At 42.0% G+C, this 17,071-nt stretch overlaps 1 protein-coding gene across 2 annotated transcripts in view; it reads left to right on the top strand.

Annotated features, from left to right (window-relative positions):
• The first annotated feature begins 255 nt into the window (after positions 1-255).
• TAFA1 (TAFA chemokine like family member 1) overlaps positions 256-17,071 on the top strand; it is a 206,344-nt gene continuing 189,528 nt past the window's right edge. Inside the window, exons 1-2 of one of the 2 annotated variants that reach the window (XM_053989330.1) lie at positions 256-908; positions 2,963-3,083. In XM_053989330.1, coding sequence (XP_053845305.1) covers positions 2,966-3,083 — 118 coding nt within the window. In that variant the 5' untranslated portion in view covers positions 256-908; positions 2,963-2,965. The remainder of the gene's footprint in view (positions 909-2,962; positions 3,084-17,071) is intronic. The other variant, XM_053989329.1, reaches the window with a different exon arrangement.

Here is a 17,071-nt window from a genome sequence, read left to right as displayed (position 1 = left end):
TCTGCAGACATGCCTCGGAAATGGAGTTGGAAGGAAAGCTTCCACTCCGAGTTGTGGCAAGGTGCTGGAAAGCCCCTGGGAGCGCGTAGGAGTCTCCTGCTCTCCCGTGTGCCTCGTTACACTTTCCCCGCACCTCCCTTCCCCTTGCCAGGCATGTGCTGCTCTCCGTGCAAGGGAAGCGACTCCCTTAAGCCCCGCTCTGCTCTGGTGAACAAGTGCCAGAAGAAGGCTGGGGAATAAAGGCTGTGCCGGCGGAACCAGCCCGTCCCCAGGTACCTCCGTGGCCGCGCTCGCTCCTGCCCATCGCCACCTGCCTCCCGCAGCCGGAGCGGCCGCTCCCCTGCGCCGTGCGGGCTCTGCTGCCGCTATTTAAATGCAGCTCCAGCCGCTGGCTGGGGCTGCCGAGCGAGGGCTGTGTCGCTTTAAGGCACATGTGATACTCTCCCGAGCAGGGATGTGTTGAAATAGACTCCGGCAGGTCCAGCGCCCGGGAGCCGCCGCCTTGTGCCGCCCGTGCGGAGCCGCGGCCGCGCTGCCCGCGCTCGGGAGCTGCTGCTCGGCCTCCAGTGTCCTGCACGCTGCACCTCATCGCACCATCACTTCAAAGGGCTCGTCAAGCAGAAGGGGATGCTAGGAAATGATCTAAAGGTGAAAATGAGAAGGTTTCCACCCCTCAAACCTTGGCCACTTTTCTGACGGCAGTCTGAGAGCTCAGATGTCTTCTTTACTCTGGAAACAGGATTTGTAACGAAAAAGAGATTTTTTTTTTCTACTTTTAATCCTGATAAAGAAGATTATTGGGAAGCTATAAAAGAAATCCCTTATTGTGGTACAGATGGATTTAAAAAAGTATTAGATCTTTCCGATGAACACTACTAGAGTGCTCTGCTCTTGGTTGGATTACTCAGGTAAGGAGCTTCCTCAGGGTTTAAGATTCAGAAAGCAGATCTGGAACTCATCAGATAATAAGTGGAAAATATTCACTGCTGTGTTTCTATATTAATGATAAGATGATCTCTGGGTGAAATTGTGTGTGTGACAGTTTGCTGACGAACGAGTGAATGAAGAAATGTTTGTAAGAAATGCTGGGTTTGAGCAAAGGTAGTTTGAAATAGAGAATGTTTGAGAGATGTTTTTATATTTAAAAAAAAAACTAATAATAAAGCTTGAGTGGGTAAAGTAAGTCTGCTGTCCATGTGTGAAGAACATGATGCTGGAGGAAAGACACAGGAGCATTTAGCAGGTTGTGGAAGTTTGGCTCTTTGACAGGGATTTTTAAAGTTCAGTTTAAATAACCTGAACACCTGAAATTCCCCTGCGTGAGGCTCACCTTTCCCTTTGCCTTGTGGTATAAAAAGCACAGGAGCACCAATTATGACAAGAACGTGTTAATTCCTGAAGACACGAGAAGCCTCCTGGGAGCTCCCTGATGTGGGGAGATTGAATCTATTTTGCAAGATAAATGGGTCTAAAAAGAGAGGAGAAAAAGTGCATTGTATATTGCAAAGCAAACAGTTGGAAATGAAATTAATTATACACCAAGCAGTGCATCAAGCACTCAGTACAGAGAAAGGAAGAGCCTCATGCTGATCAAAATAATGCTTTGGTATTCTCTATTAATTATACTTGTCAGTTTATGTGGTTCATTTCAGCTAATTAGACTTAAAAAGCTTCCCAAAGACTCTGCTGCTTTAAAATCAGGGCGAAAAAAAGGATTTATATGCATATATTTTATTACCACAGCATTTCACTCTTTTAATATTGTTCATCTTCCTACTGTAGAAATCCCCTGATATTGCATGCAGATTTTTTTTTTTTTAAGACATGATTTTTTTCCATGTGAGAGATTGAAGAAAGTCTTTCTTGCTCTGTGAAAATGATGTTCAGCTGATTGGATTATTAGATAGAGAGCAGCATCCCGTCATTGGCTGAGTGAGGAGAGTGCCTGAAGTTTGATTAATTTGGCCATCTGAAATGCAGCAGAAGGTGCTGTGAAGGGAACTGGACGATGTGTAGCGTAGCTGAGCCTTGCAAACCTCCTGATCCTTGCAGGCACTGGGAAAGAGCTGCTGAAGTTAACAAGTCAGAGGGAAATTCAGCCAGTTAGTACAGCCATGAACACAAGTATGGAAAAAGAGTTGTCTGCACTGGATGGCCAAGTGCACCAGCACCAGCAGACAAAGAAATTGTTTTTTCCCTTTGCAAAGGGAATATTTTTTAAATTTTCATACAATCTGCTTTGTGGAAACATCAGGTCTTCTATAGAACACCTCTGAAATTCAGTCTGGCCATACTCCAGTCCTTGTGCATGCACAGGTCGAACAAAAGGAAGCTGATTTCATCTGGGGATTAGAACATAATTCTGAGAAACAATTACTTTGTTTGGTAGACAGAAGCATGATTAATAATTAATGATTGCAAAAGCAAAAAACCAAACAAGGTACTGTTACCTTCTGGGTCAGTAATAGCCCTTTTAGCTTTGGGGATGGAGTATTTTGGCAATATGTCTTGGATATCTGAGGATGTGTTATGCCTTTCTGCAATGTATTTAAAGCAGCTTTGATACTGTCTGGACATCATGTTGGTTTTTTCTAGCTGGTGTTGTGACTTTTTAAAATTTGGTTTACATTTTTAACTCCCCTGTAAATTGAGCTATGGATCAGAGTGAGAATATTTCCCAGCTTCCATTTATATTGTGGGTTTTTTTTTAGTCCTCAGATTACTACAGTTTGATTTTTACCACTGAATTATTAAAGTTACCCAGGCTCCTCTGTTGATGTCTCTTTACCTCAGCTGTCCTTTTTGGGCATGACCTTTGTTGTACAATTGCATCCTGCAGGGGGGGAATAATAATCAAAAGGACTGAAAAAGAAAAATATTAAAAACACTGTTGTAATGGAAGCTGACTATTGTGTGTGCTGTAAGGCATTGGATAATAATGCATTTCTAATATTTTGTTTAGAGAATGGCAGTGGTCTCTGCAATGTCCTGGGTCCTGTATTTGTGGATAAGTGCCTGTGCAATGCTGCTCTGTCAGGGGTCCCTCCATCACACTTTCCAGCAGCACCACCTGCACAGACCAGGTAGGACTGAGCTCAACTCTGGGCTTGCAGGCTCTCTGCCCATGCTCCTGTCTGTCTTGATAAATGATTGACTAACCAAAATTATTTTTGCCATTTAAGTTTCATGAGTTGTTTGCCTTTGTATTGCACAGCATCTGTTTTTTGGTGGGTCTAATGTGTGTTGTGCTTTGCCAGTCCGATGTGGGAATAGTCATCCTTTAATATCCTTTTCTAACAATTGCCCAGCATAAGAATCCCATTGTGGGTAATGGTTCAGTTTCTGTGTCCTTGTTTCTCTCTCCCCTTCTTCCCATTTGGTGAATTTCTGTAGAACTTGGACACTGTGAGAGCACAGGTTTGTGGAACTTTGTGCTTATCTGACCCAAACTGGGGTCAGGTTTGCTCCTTAAACCACGGGCACCAATCTCGCTCATGTGTGTGTGCTGGAGGTCAGGTTAAAAGAGGCACACTTCTTCTGGAGTTCTCAGGTTTACCTCTGAAATTGATGGGGCTGCAAAAGTGTGGCCTGGAGGAGAATTTGGGACTGTGAATAGAGTGCAGTGCCTGTAAAGGCAGAATCAATCCCACAGGTTAGCAGGGGAGAACACAGCTCACTTGGGCTGCTGGGTCTGCAGGGACAGCACAGCAGTGGTTTTATTGTGTTTTTATTAATAGAAATGGATCACATAACTCCTTCAACTGCTAATTGCAGTTGAATGTGATAAAAATTTAGGTGGTGGCATTTTCTAGCACAGTATTTTCATCTGGTTAAAATTAGATGGGACAAGAATGTCACTTAACCAAATTCGAATCCAAAGAAAAGGTGGGAGAGGCTTTAAGAGTTGTAGAAATGAAAGATGGAAAGTGTTAACTCACAGTGATGAGTCATTTTACAATGTGGCAATTAATATTTTAATGGTTTTTGATTGAATGACATCCCTTCAATGACAAATGATCTTGAACACAGGTCTTTAGCAACTTTAAAACTCAAAGTTTTCCCAAGTACGTTTCTTGCCCAGAAATCACGGGTATTGGCATTGTCTTGGTTTGTTCTAATGAAACATAAATGTTGTTGAGGACTAGACCAAAATCCTTGCTAGGCTAGGTCTCAGTGCCCATGTTAGAGTATCAGATTAACCAAGTGTGTTACCTTTACCCCCTGGCACTGGAAATCTGGGAGTGCTTGAAGTGTGAGGGCTGAGGGACTTCTTTGGGACTTGCAGAGATTTATTATAGTGCAATTACCAGTAATGCTGCTGGTTATTTGAGCGTGTCCCTAGTGAAGGAAAGGGGGGAAAAAGAGCCCAGCTGCACAGGTATGTAAAAGGAAAATGCAATATCATTTTATGGAATCAGTTGAAACAAGTGACATTATGAGAAAAAATGAGAGCTGGGCAGATCCAGAGCACTGCAACATTTGCCCAAGCTTGAAAAATCACCTTTTTTATGAAGCAAGAACAGCAAGACACTGGATGCATACCAAATGTTGGGGAAATGTGAAAAATGACAAAATCTTTCACTCAGGGATGTGCTACAGATAGAGTGAAGGTTTTACAGCTGCCTCATCACCTACTTAGAAGCAGCCAAGCTTTCCCTCCTGCGAGCCTGGCTCAGGCAGCTTCTCTGCACCCTACATGAATAAGATTGATGGTGTTCTGATCCCAGGCAGCCAATTTCAGTCTCTCAAGAAATAATCCACTACATTGACAGATGAGTGGAATTTGACATGATGTTCACCTCAAATTCAGATTGTGCTGCACCTGGGAAGTACCAGCCTGTGAGTGTCCTTTAGGGAAACTCTTAGATATTTTGGACGATTTCTGCTGTCACAACAGAAAATCAAGACAGTGGTTTTTTTATAAGGCCATGAATTTGCAGTCTGCCAACTGAATGTGAAAGATTGTACATAAAAAGGATGGAAATATGTTAACTAGCAAACTGAGTGATTTTAATGTATTCAACTGCAGTCCCTGAGCACACCCTATTTTTCATATTTATATTATTAGGAATGCATAGTTTAGTTTTAGTTAGAAACTCTGTAAGTAAGATTAAACTGTTCAGCCAAATAAAGTGAATAAAAAATGGATGCAGATGAGCCAAAGCATAATTTCAGTAATTTAATATTTGGTGTATGGAATTTCAACTTATTGAATCATGGCAGATAGAGCTGTAATCAATAGCATGCTCAGCATACCTTTTCTTTCAGTTTGTGATCATGCATAGGTAATGAGCTGCTCTAAAATAAGAGAATTTGAGCAGTTCATCTCCATCATGGGGCCACTTTGGTACAAGATAATTAAAAAGGCAGGTTCCACCCCATCTTGTGCTTCTCATTCTTAACTAATAGAAGAGTCTCACTGAGCACAGGAAGGTGCAAGTAAAAGATAAAATCCTCTTGGAGTGTATTTAGCATAATAAACTTGAACTGAACACGGTGGATTAACACAGTGAATATATCCATCTGGACCGCAGCAGTTAATCCAGTTTGGAAACCCTGGAAATCAAGGGAAATATATTAAAAGGTTAGTTTATCATCAGAGATTTCTGAGCTTGATAATTTTTTTTTTTTCTCCCAGAAACTTTCTTAAGCAAGTATCTGAATGGGGTGAAATAGATTTTTACACACTGTGCAATCACAGAAGCTTAAAGCCTCTTCCCAGTGCAGTATAATTTTTCATTTTTATAATTCAGTACTTCTATATTCAGTTAGATGACTTAGCAGAAGGTATGAACCTGGAAACAAATGTGATAAACTGCTCTACATGACAGCGTTTGTGATTGACTGTAGCTTTCTTTTCTGTGAAACGTTGGCAGGTGGGCACAGGTAGTGTGGCCATAGTAAATACTGCTTGCTTATAAGATGAATGATGCTGTGTTATTTGTGCCTGTTCATTAATTCTTTCTTGTCTCATTAACACAGTGAGAAGTTTCAGTGCTGCTCTTTAGTGCCCTTAAATATTGGTGCCTGTTCCTTTTGACTTGGGTAGGGGAGGAAGAGGAGACCTGGGAGTAAACCTGCAGAACCTCACTGCAGTGTAATTCCCTTGGGCAATACTCGTGGCTTTCTGCAGGGTTTTTTATGACTATATTTCATTTTCATGAAAATCATGTTAGGAAAGGATGTGTGAAAGCATTCACAGGAAATAACTTTATGTGGAAACAAATCTCCATCTTCTTTGCAAGCTTGTCATTTCTGTGTGATTTAAGAAGAAAAAGTGGCAATGAAAAGAATTCCACGCTGGTTGCTTTGGTCTCTAAGATACACACAGTTGTAGGGCTGTTGAATTGGCCTGAGGGGTTAGAGTGGACATGTTGATTTGCAGTTATCTGAGTGCCTGTGATAGTTCTTTGATTATCTGATTGACAGGATTGATCCTCCCACCAGTAGGAAGTAGATGCTGGGATTTGGTGACACAATATATTAGCAAAGTACAGGATTCAAGTTAAAAAAAAAAAATAAAACAGCCATCACCCTTTCAATCATGCAATTCTTTGCAAAATTCTGATGTTGTTCCATAACAAAGTATTGTATCTTTCAGCTAATCATAGGTGACAACACTGGCCATGTGTTACTTGGAAGGACATAGGATTCACCTGTAAGTTTGTGCAAATGAATTAGGTACACATCAAGTTAGTCTTGTGTGCAAAGATGTAAGGCAGGCACGAGCAGAAAAAAGTACCCACTGTAGCACTGCTGACATTTGCAAATATGTTAATTAAAAATAGGCCTGTTCGGAGGAAGAAATCATGGACTGAATCAAGGCTGGAATTTTATGATGCTAAACATGAAGTACCTTTTATTGTGACAGTAGTTAATGATGTGCATATTAAAAATCTTCTCAAGTAGTGATTCTCTGTACTACATATTATGAGATGGAAAAATCAGTCTCAAAGCAATTCTGCACCAACTAATAAGGAACATCAACCTAAGGATGCTGTGAGCATGTTTCTCAGTAGACAGCATTTTGCAGAAACTGTAGTCTGTGGCTGTGAGCAAAAAATGTCTTAGTTCTGATCTTGGCCTTCCCACTGATTTTTTTTTATAGCCTTGGGGTAAACTGCATATTTTCACATTTCAAAAGGTCTGCTATTTTCATATGCCCCATATATGTGGCTATTCAGTTCAAAACAGACAGGGTTTTGAATTTAATTCCTCAGGAAAGTATAAATAAAATGTATCTCTACTTTGTAGAACAATTGAGATTTGGAAGGTGAGTTCAGCAGGATTTTTGCTCTTGGTGTTGACAGAAGCAAGTGTGGCACTAGGCAGTTAATATATAAAAGTTTCTGTGATTAGCAAGAATTGTATTTCATCAATCACATGGTGTGAATGCAAACTGTTGCCTTCGGTATACAACGTTCAAATTGCCAGGCAGGAATACAGCCAGCCATGGCCATGAAAGGTGACAGCTATTGTTTCTTGCTGTGTTAATTAAAATCAGCACATTTTTAAGTTCTAAGGTCTGATTCAGTTTTCATTTACACCAGCAAATGCACAGGAGGCAGCACAGTGCCCTGGTTTGTTCACAGTCAGAAAATCCTGCTCACAAGGAGCTGTTCCAGTCACTCACTGGAAAGATCTCCCTCGTGATACCTTTGTTATACCCACTTGGCCTTGACAGGCTGCTCTTGAAAATGTGAAATTACCAACTGCTAAGTGAAGAAATCCAGGTTCTAAGTACCTAGTGTGTTCCTGGTCACATACAAAATACATTTGGATGTATGTGGACACCTATTTTGTTTAGGAAGAGAACTGATGTGACAAAATCAACACTTAAGCATGAGGTAGGGTTTCTAGCAGCATGATGGCAATGAACTGCCTGCTGTGCTCGTGTGATGGGCTTGTTTACAGCAGCAGACTTGATCAGAAGTATTGCACCCTGTGATTTTGGTTTTTTTGATTTTTTTTTTTTTTGTTCCCCATGAAAAATCAAACCTCTGAAACAAAACCAGCATGGCTCCAGGGTATGCTTGGAGACAGGGTTAGGCATGGGGGTTTTGGGGGTCTGTTGGCTGGGACACAGGGGAAATAAAGGGGAAGGGACAGGCTGGCATTGCCAGGGATCAGGCTGTCCTCCCTGGCTGGTCAGTGGCAGGAGGAGAAGGGCAGCTGGGATCCTCACAGCTTGGTGCAGGTGGAGGAGAGCTGTCATCAGTGACACTGCTGAATGTGATGCCTTGTTACTGCTGATCCAGGGACATGGAGCAACCTCAGGGGGAGCAGGTGTGTCAGCTCAATGGGCTGTGAAGAGCAGCATGGCCAGGGTGTGCACTGGGGCCCTGAGCAGCCCGGGGGGCTCCCCAGGAGCTGCTGGAAGCGTGGCTGCATTCCCAGTTGGGCACCACCTTTCCTTTCCTGTGGGTGCACTCCTGGGGTCACCCTCACTGCACACCTTGTTCAAAACAGCAATGGCAAAGTGCTCCCACAGGGACAATGGGGTGATGCCTCCCGTGTGGGTGCTTTGCACTGACACTCTCTGTGCTCTGGTTTAGTCCCCCTGCTGTGCCCTTCCTCCTGCCGTGCTCCTGTCCCCATCCCGTGCCACTTCAGCCACTTCAGCTCTCCCTCAGGCCTCTCTGCAGGCAGACACTTGGGCAGGAGCTTCCCTGGGGAGGCAGGGACCAAAAAGCTCCTTTTGCTGTGCTGGCCCCAGCAGCATCTCCTGCTCCCAGCCCTGTGCTGAGCCTCCCTTGCCAAGTGCAGCCTCGAGGCCCTGGTGAGTCATGCAGGGACCTTTCAGTGCACACCACTATTTGTGGCTCGCTGTCATGGCCTTAAAGAATGTGAGAATTCATTCTGTGGTGGTGAAGTCCCAAGGAAAATTTGGCACCTACAAATATAAACCCCAGAGGCAAACTACATAGCTCTGCACTGAAGTATTTCTGCTGATAACATCAGAAACATGCCTTTAATGATTAGCCTGCTTTAGTCCAAGGCTCATTTATATTTTAAAAAGTAATATTCAAGTGCATTGCTTCACAAGATTGATGTGCTTTCCCCTTTAAGTTTGATATTATTTTATCCTGTACCATCTATAATCTTTGTGTTTCCTTCTGAATGTTTTTCTTTCCACTCTGTGAAACCAACCTGTGTTGTGAGAAAGATTTTTTTTTTTTTCCTGGTGGATCTCAGCATTTTTTGCTGTTTTCAGATGCCCTACACAGAACAGCTTTTTCCAACTGATCTTACTCCTTTGCATGGGAGTGATGCTGGAGCTTTCTCTTCACTGTGCCCTGAGAAGGGACCACGAGGACTGCAGCACAGTTGGAGTCTAAATTTATGAGACTCAGGCAGTGATGCACAATGGGGAATCGGGGGTGTAAATTAAGCTGAATGAAGTTACAAAGCCCAATGTTTCTGTGACTCATATTTCTACGCTCTGTTTAGATTGTTTTTTGACATCTCTCTCTTGCCTTCTGTATTTCTTTTGGAATACTAGTTTGCCCCTTTTCCTTCACAGTGGGTAAAGAAAACATTCCTGCCCTTCTTGAAAGGTCACTTAATGACAGCAGCGTGCAGGATCACTGTTGCTATCATGATAATCAATAGCTGTCCTACTGTTCCATTGTAATCCTTATTTTGAGAAAACAGCTTGGCTTGGGAACTGAAATGATGGCAGGAACAGAAAATTTTACTTGTTTTTGGATGATGTGAAAGTGATTCCTTGAGAATCAGCGAGGGAAGTACAGAACATAAACAATCTGTTGGGATGGGTACCCTTGTTGTGGTGCACTGTCTCTGAGTTCCAAGTAACCCAGGGAATAATCTGCTCTCCATGAGCAGCTCCCACCCAGCCACACATGCTGGGAGATTTTTGGAATTGGGCACAAATATTCTACCATGAACAGTTAAGTTTACTTGTATACCATGTACCTTAACTGTTGCTAAATGAATAGACAACCAAAAAGCAGCTTAAACAGTGATCTTTGTCTCTTGATCATCCGGAGAGCTGTTGGCTCAGATTAAAGAATGTTTTTAATCCATTCTCATGCATGATCCAAAGATCTGCTGGATTAATTTAGTTTTCTGTAGCTGACAAATCTGAATCAAGAACCCTCATTTTGAACCTACCAAAACACAGGGAGCAAAATAGAATATACTGTCAATTAAAGTGTGCACAAGTGAAAGTTATATCTGTGGAGAACTTGATGAAAGACTCCTATGCATGTACATATCAGTTTGTTGGAAAGTGAGGAACCTGGGACTGTGATTTTTCTGTGTAGATAATGGCAGCAACCTACAGATCAGCCTGGGTGCAGGCAAGAGCCTCAGGATCTGAACTGCACCCCCTGTTGAAACTTTATTTTTACTGTCCTCATTAATACTCTCCAAAACTGCTGTGAAATATTGCTGGCAAGCAAAGCTTCAGAGCAATTGTACTGTGTTGTTCAGGATTTATTAATTATAATCTTTTCTTGCAGAGTCTATTTATATTTGATCATGACATTAATTGGTTGCCAAAACAAACTAGAGTTAATGGTGTTTAATTAAGTGCTTGAGAGCAAGCAAGGACATTTTATTTGGAAAATTGGTTTCATTGATTTATATGTTTGTTTCTTAAAAGAACATGCAGACATGAAGGGAATGTATTGGTTAACACCTCTTTCCTATGTGCTGCTCAGGAATCACAAGAACACAGTGGTGACTGAACATGTTCAAGAGTTTAAAAGTATCTGTAGCTCATATATTTCCCTATATAAACATATTAAAAAGTAAGTGTTCACATTCTGAATAATTCTGAATTTAAATACAACCAAAAATCAGACAGAAATGAGACCAAATAACGCTGAAACTATCATTAAGGTCATGTTCAGAACACTGCATTTTGAAAAAATTGCATTTTAGAGAAGACCTTAGCTTCATTTCTGGACTGACTAAAGGTGCTGAGGATAAGGAATGTATGGTAAAATACACTGAAATATTACTAGATATAGGTACTTCCTGTAATTATATTAATTTTAAAAAGCCCATCTTATTTCTATGATACAGTAATTTCTATGCTTTCTATCATGTCTTTAAAAATTGGCTAATTTTACAGTTCAGAAACCTTTGAACACCAGCCTATTTCATGTTTTAAAGCCAAAATTGGAACTGAGTGGGAAATTCTGAGCACTTAATATTTGAGGGTTTTTTGTTTGTTTTTAAGAATCAGTTTCCTAAGTTGAAACTTTAAAAAGTGATTTGATGTCTTTGTGCCTTCTTTATTTCTGCCTTGATATTCCTCTTTAGGGAAAAAAATTATCTGTGTAGATAGCAGCAGCTACCCAAAACAAGCCATCATTCTGATAAAGGCAAAAATCCTGTCTGGAAGCAGAATTTCAGATCTGCCAGTGGCTGCCTCTTTCCCAAGAGGAATCAAGACCACAGAGAGTTCAAATTCAATACCAGGGTGAACATGAGGAGGGTCTTGTGTGTCCTTCTGGCTGGTACCAGCTCTTGTTCTGGTTAAGAGCTACCCTGAAAGTAAAAGTAGGTCTGGTGTTTTCAGAAGTTGCCCTTTTTAACAGAAGGATACACTTTGCATTAAACAGCAGAAATCTGGGGGAAACCTTGCTTTAATCATAAGCTCTCATGGCTAAGCTAACACAATTTACTGTGACTTTCATTAACACATTAAATTCCTCTTTTTGGTTACCTGCATGGAGTACTTTCAAATTTGGGTGGTCAGCCAGCCAGAAGTCACTACTGTGTGAAACGGGGGAACCCAAGGGACGAGCTGGGCTCACTGAGGTTTCTGAGTTCCTGATTGTTTTCAGTGTGCTTGGGCAGGATCTGAGAGAGAATGGCTGTGTCTAAGCCAGCTCCCACATCTGTAATATAATTATTTCTTTAGCAGCATCTTTTAGTGAAGCTTTTTTTTTTGTGAAGCAGTTTTTGTTTCGTTTTTTTTTTTTTCCCCCTCCAGGTAATTAGAAACTGTGTTTCCTCAGCTGACATCTCAGCTCTTTCTCCATTAATTCAGCTGCCTGGGTGGTGTTTATCCTAACCTTGTTTTGAGTTTCTCCAACAAATAGATGACTCCTTTAGTTCTAATTTAGTTTCTCGTGGTATTTCTATTATCTCTTTCTAGTTGGCAGGCAAGGAAATCAGATGTGCACCAAATGAAACCATTTGTCATGGATTAGTGCATGCAAATGCCTTGATAACAGCAGTAGACAAAAGCTGTGAGTGTCTGAACACTGACTTAGGAAGAGAAAATCAACAAGGCCAAAGCAGCACTGATAGCTGCCCCTAAATTAGATTATTCAGTGCCTAAGAGCAGAACCACTTCTGTACCCTCCCTTGACATTTGTCCTCTACTGAAATCTTAATACAGTAGGGAAATTCACAGTGAAGCCTGTGAAGTGGGGGAAGTGTGTGTGGCAGCTCCTGGCTTTCCCAGGAATGTGGATGCACCAGGATCTTCCCTCTATCCATTAAAAGCCAGCAGGGGTGGAGGATGGGGCTCAGAGGTGGGCAAAAGCAGAGAAGAAACATTAATGATCCTCCAACCTTGTGTATCCCAATTTGCCGCAGCACAGTGGGAGTCAGGAGAGCTGCCAGGCAGGATGCAGTGAATTCTGTTGAGGTTGAATGTATCCTCCTCAATGACTTCTTTGGAAATATTTTGCATTTCCTTCTTTCCCCGAGGGCAGAATTGGGTAATTGTTTAATGCTGATTCCTGCTGTTGATAACACGCTGAACTGAATGAGTTGAGTGGTTATTAGATATTTATCTCACGCTTGCCGTGGTTACTCCAGTTCCATTATGAGCCTGGTTGGTCCTAAGAGGTAAATGTGAGCTCTGGAGTTCCCTGCTCAGAGGATGGAGGGAGGAAGAGCTGAAGCACAGTTGGAGGAAGGGAAATTTTGAGATGCCCTGACTGGGAGCAGGCTGTGGGCAATGAGCATCCAGGGCACATTGCATTTCTAACCCTCCAAACCACCCCTGGGAGGTCACCAGACACAGAGGCTGTCATTTAGTGAAAGGTCTACAATGTAGGCAGATTACCAGCTGCTTTCTGTAGGTTTTTATCCTGTTTCAGTCTTTATTTCCCCTCTCCCTTCCTCTAAACCAATTTCCTTTGTTTTCTCTAAATCTTCCTTTATGTAAGCTCCTAAGGCTCTCACTTTTGGAAAAGGCTTTCTGAACTTCCTCCTCTTAGTTAATGCACCTTGATGTGGTGTTTGAGCAGCAGAATTCCACTTGATTTTATCCCAGTTCAAACACCAGCAATATATCTTAATAAACTAAATAGTTTCAAACAGTTTTATTTTTAAAAAGTATCAAAATGGAGCTATTTGATAAAAAACTTGAAATGCTAGAAAGAATTTCCGACTTCCTGATATTGGTAAGGTAGATTAAGTGTTTTCTAAGAAAAACTGGGAAAAATATAAACTGTAATATTAAAAAAATATATAAAATTATATATGTATAAAATATAAATCATCTTCTACCCATAGGAAAAACTATTTCTGTTGATCAGAATCTTCCGCTGGGAAAGATTTCATAGTGATTTCTGGTTTTTCTGGTTTCACACCCCACACATGTTTTGATTGGTACCTTCTACAAGCAGTGTGGTATCGAGCAGTCCTTTGTAGCAGTCAATCCTCTGAGGTTCAGGCTATGCAAGTCCCCCCTAAATCCTGTTCTTAGGTGAAATGAATTATCTCTTACATTCCTTTCTTGTTTTTTAGCCTATCAAAGGAAAAGGTGTAATCTGTAGTGTCTAGAGATGGAAAAAAGCTACAAAGTAGTATCAGATTTATACTGAAGTCCTTCTGATGAGGATTGTGTGTCTTTAGTATGCTGCTCCCTACATCTGAGGGGCTGTGCTCTTCAACAGGTGAGAAGAGATTATCCCTTAGTCCTGACAGAATCTATGAATCAAAATCTGCAGGGGAAATTCATGCAGACTTTAGAATGCAAACCTGCTTTTAAATGTAACTATGGTAAAATAATTTTCTCTCTGTAATGCATTATACACATTAGTATCTTAAGTTTCAGATGTCTTTCTCTGGGCTGTATCCTGTCTGCTTTCCAAGTGCTTTAATGTCCAGATTTCGCATAGGAGGCAAAGATATGAACAAAACTCAAATATGCCTTTGTCAGGAGAGATTATTCCATATTTTGATAGCACATATGGGTCTCAGAACCTCATTTGGTATAAAAAAAAGACAGCCTAGTTTTACAGGGACTCCAGCAAGCACTGCCTGTTTATTTTTTTCTCTTTAGGGACAGTCTGTGCAGCATCCAGCAGTGGAACAGCCCATCAGAGGAAACAGCTCTGCCCCATTTCTGGGAGATGGGATGGAAACAAGTGAGGTTTTGTTACTCTGTTCCTCACAGCCTCCTCTGGTGGCTGCCAGACATTGTCCTGCAGCTGATACCCAGAGCAGGATCTCCTCCCTCGTGCTCTGTCCTTGGCGTGGCTGCTCTGGGCAGGGTGATGGATCAGGAGCCTCTGAGCTCCCTCTTTCCATGGAACCAAGGGCTTTGCCTTAAGCCAACTTCACACTGCTTTAAACTCCCATGGTGGTTGAGCTGTAATGGCTCAGACTGCCCCAGCTGAGAGGTGTAAAGAGCCCTCCTGTTGCTGGTGCTCGACTGAGGAACAAGTTGTGCCGTGTCAGGGAATGTTTCCCTGCCCAGGGAATGTCCAGGCTCTCAGCTGAGCTGCAGAGGGGCAGTGCCAGCTTTGCTTCAAGTGTGCAGCTTCCCACTTTTTACTTAACTGCGTCCTTAAAGAGGGGAGAAGATTGGGCTTGTCTTGGGAAAGAAAGGCTTCCTCTTTAGCCATGTTTCTCACTTGAAACCTACACTTCTCCCCTGAGTTTAGTGCTGTGCTTCCAGCCTTTCCCAGGCTGGAAATGGGTCCTGTATAACTCAGGGTATTTTTTGAAATGTGTCTGACTTGCAAATATTACTATTACTCAATAGTCAATTCTTGCAGACCAGCTACAGCAATGTGGCTTGTGTCAAGATAAATGTCATCTTATAAAGGGGGAAAAAAAAGTCTTTCTTTAGCAGTAATTGGAAAAAAAAAAAAAAACAAAACCTTAATCTCCTGTTTGATTCTAAAAACACAGATTACTCTGGGGAAATCTCCAGAAGATCTGTCCCAAAAGAGGACTGTGCTCTGGGAATCCTGGGTGGAAAGTCATCTGTGGATGTTGTCTTGTTTGGCCAAAGGTGTGGGCACACACACTTGGTAGGGACAGGGTCCTGTGTGTCCTTCCCACTGATGGCCAGTTCTGGGCTCTAGCTGTTGAGGCTGACTGCAGAAATTTTGCTTCTCATTTGTTGGAATCTAGAAAACCTCCAAGCTGGAGAGAGGTCTCCTCCATGATTTATCTCTGTTTTGGTGACACAAAAGTTCCGAAGTTCTACAGATATTTATCAGCATTTTTGTTTCATCTCAGGACTTTTTGCTCTTTTTGCTGTCATAGGATGAATTGTGCGTCCCACTTCAGATTGGAATCACCTCTTTGGACTGGGGAGTCCTGGCAAGGGATCCTTTTCCAGAGGATCCTTCTCCCCTCAGGCAATGCACAGGTGAATCAGTACCAGCTGCTGCCCTCAGCCTGGCTTGCAGAAAGTGTCTGGAGGCTCTCATGAGGCCTTGAGCATTAAACTAAGACTTGATTCTCTCTCTACTGAGAATTAATGTAAAAATTGCTCATTGAATCTCTTGTGGTGATCAGCTTTCACGTGCTTGAGTAATTGTAGCAAATTTTCTGTTGTGACAATTGTTTATTTTTTAGTTTGAGGGAATACAGGGTAACAGTCTACATTGTGAAAAGCAGCCTTGCTTTTGTTGTGTGACTAAAGCAGTGTAAATAATTGAATTTTTTTTTTATATGACAGCCAAAGCAAGGTATCAAGTGTTGGTTTGGTGCAGTATTTACATTTTTAAATTAGTTTAGAACCACACTCAATTGTTCTGACTAAGTGGAAAAGAAGAAATAGAAAACAAAACCTGAAACAATTTGGCAAATTTCTAGACACTGAAAGAAGAGTGAGGAAATGGCCAGATAAAAAACAAAAACAAAAAAAAAAAACCCTAGGGGTGGTACTGCTTCTTTCCTTAAATAGATTCAATTCAGAGTATCTCTAATCAGAAGTTGTGTTCTGCTTTAGGGGCTGACTCTTCATCTTTTCCCTAAAGTAGAGCTGTGGTGTTAAGATATGGCTGGAAGGGAGAGTGCCTTCCAATGGCTCTTCAATTTTACATCTTGAATAAATAAGAGAGCAGAGATGAGACATCAGGATTTTTCTGTCTCACTTCTTATGAGACAGCAAAAAACCCCAGTCCTTTGCTCTCAGTGTCCATGGGTAAGGCAGTGTTCTGTGGAATTTTGGATGGGCTTTGAGACAGCCTCTAACTCTGCCAGAAAGGGAGGAGATGGACAAGACAGACCTAAAATCTCTGCCACTGAAGCTGAGTACATGGCTCTGCTCTGGGCTGGTGGGGGCAGCTGCTGGTCATTCAGAATTTAATATCTGTGAAAAGGAGGGTATAACTAGCAAAGATGCATATCACAAAAGTAGCTTGTTCCAAAGTTCATGCTCCGGACAGGGAACACTTTGGCGGATTTTTCTTTCTTTCTTCTGGGAGAAAGTTGAATCCCTGGCCCCTAACTCTCAGAGCAGTGTGAAAGACAGAGACTTTCTGCTCTTCTGCTGTTTGAACTCAAGGCTTGACCTGTAGCTTCTCTCTGAGTTTTGGGGGTGGCCAAGGCTGCATCAGCCCTGCCCGTGGCCTCTGCTGATCCGTTCAGGAAGAAGCAGGAGCCCAGAGGGAGGGAAGGCAAAGCTTTGACAAACCCCTGTTTGTCCGCAGTGCTGCTCTGTTTTGCTGACTTCAGTCATCTGAAGACCTCTGCTAATTTAATGAGCACGTTTCACTTGTCAGTGTGACAGTTATCCATGTCAGACACCAGCACTCCTCCTTTAACACACATCTGCAGCAGTTACTCTGCTGCCCTTGAAGAAACTCAGACTGAAATAGTACTTTGAGAGATGCTT

Source organism: Vidua macroura, chromosome 13 (assembly GCF_024509145.1).
Source record: "Vidua macroura isolate BioBank_ID:100142 chromosome 13, ASM2450914v1, whole genome shotgun sequence".
In the NCBI taxonomy this organism is placed as follows: domain Eukaryota; kingdom Metazoa; phylum Chordata; class Aves; order Passeriformes; family Viduidae; genus Vidua; species Vidua macroura.
The sequence above is the reverse complement of the archived record's forward strand: the minus strand, read 5'-3'. Positions and strand labels throughout refer to the sequence as shown.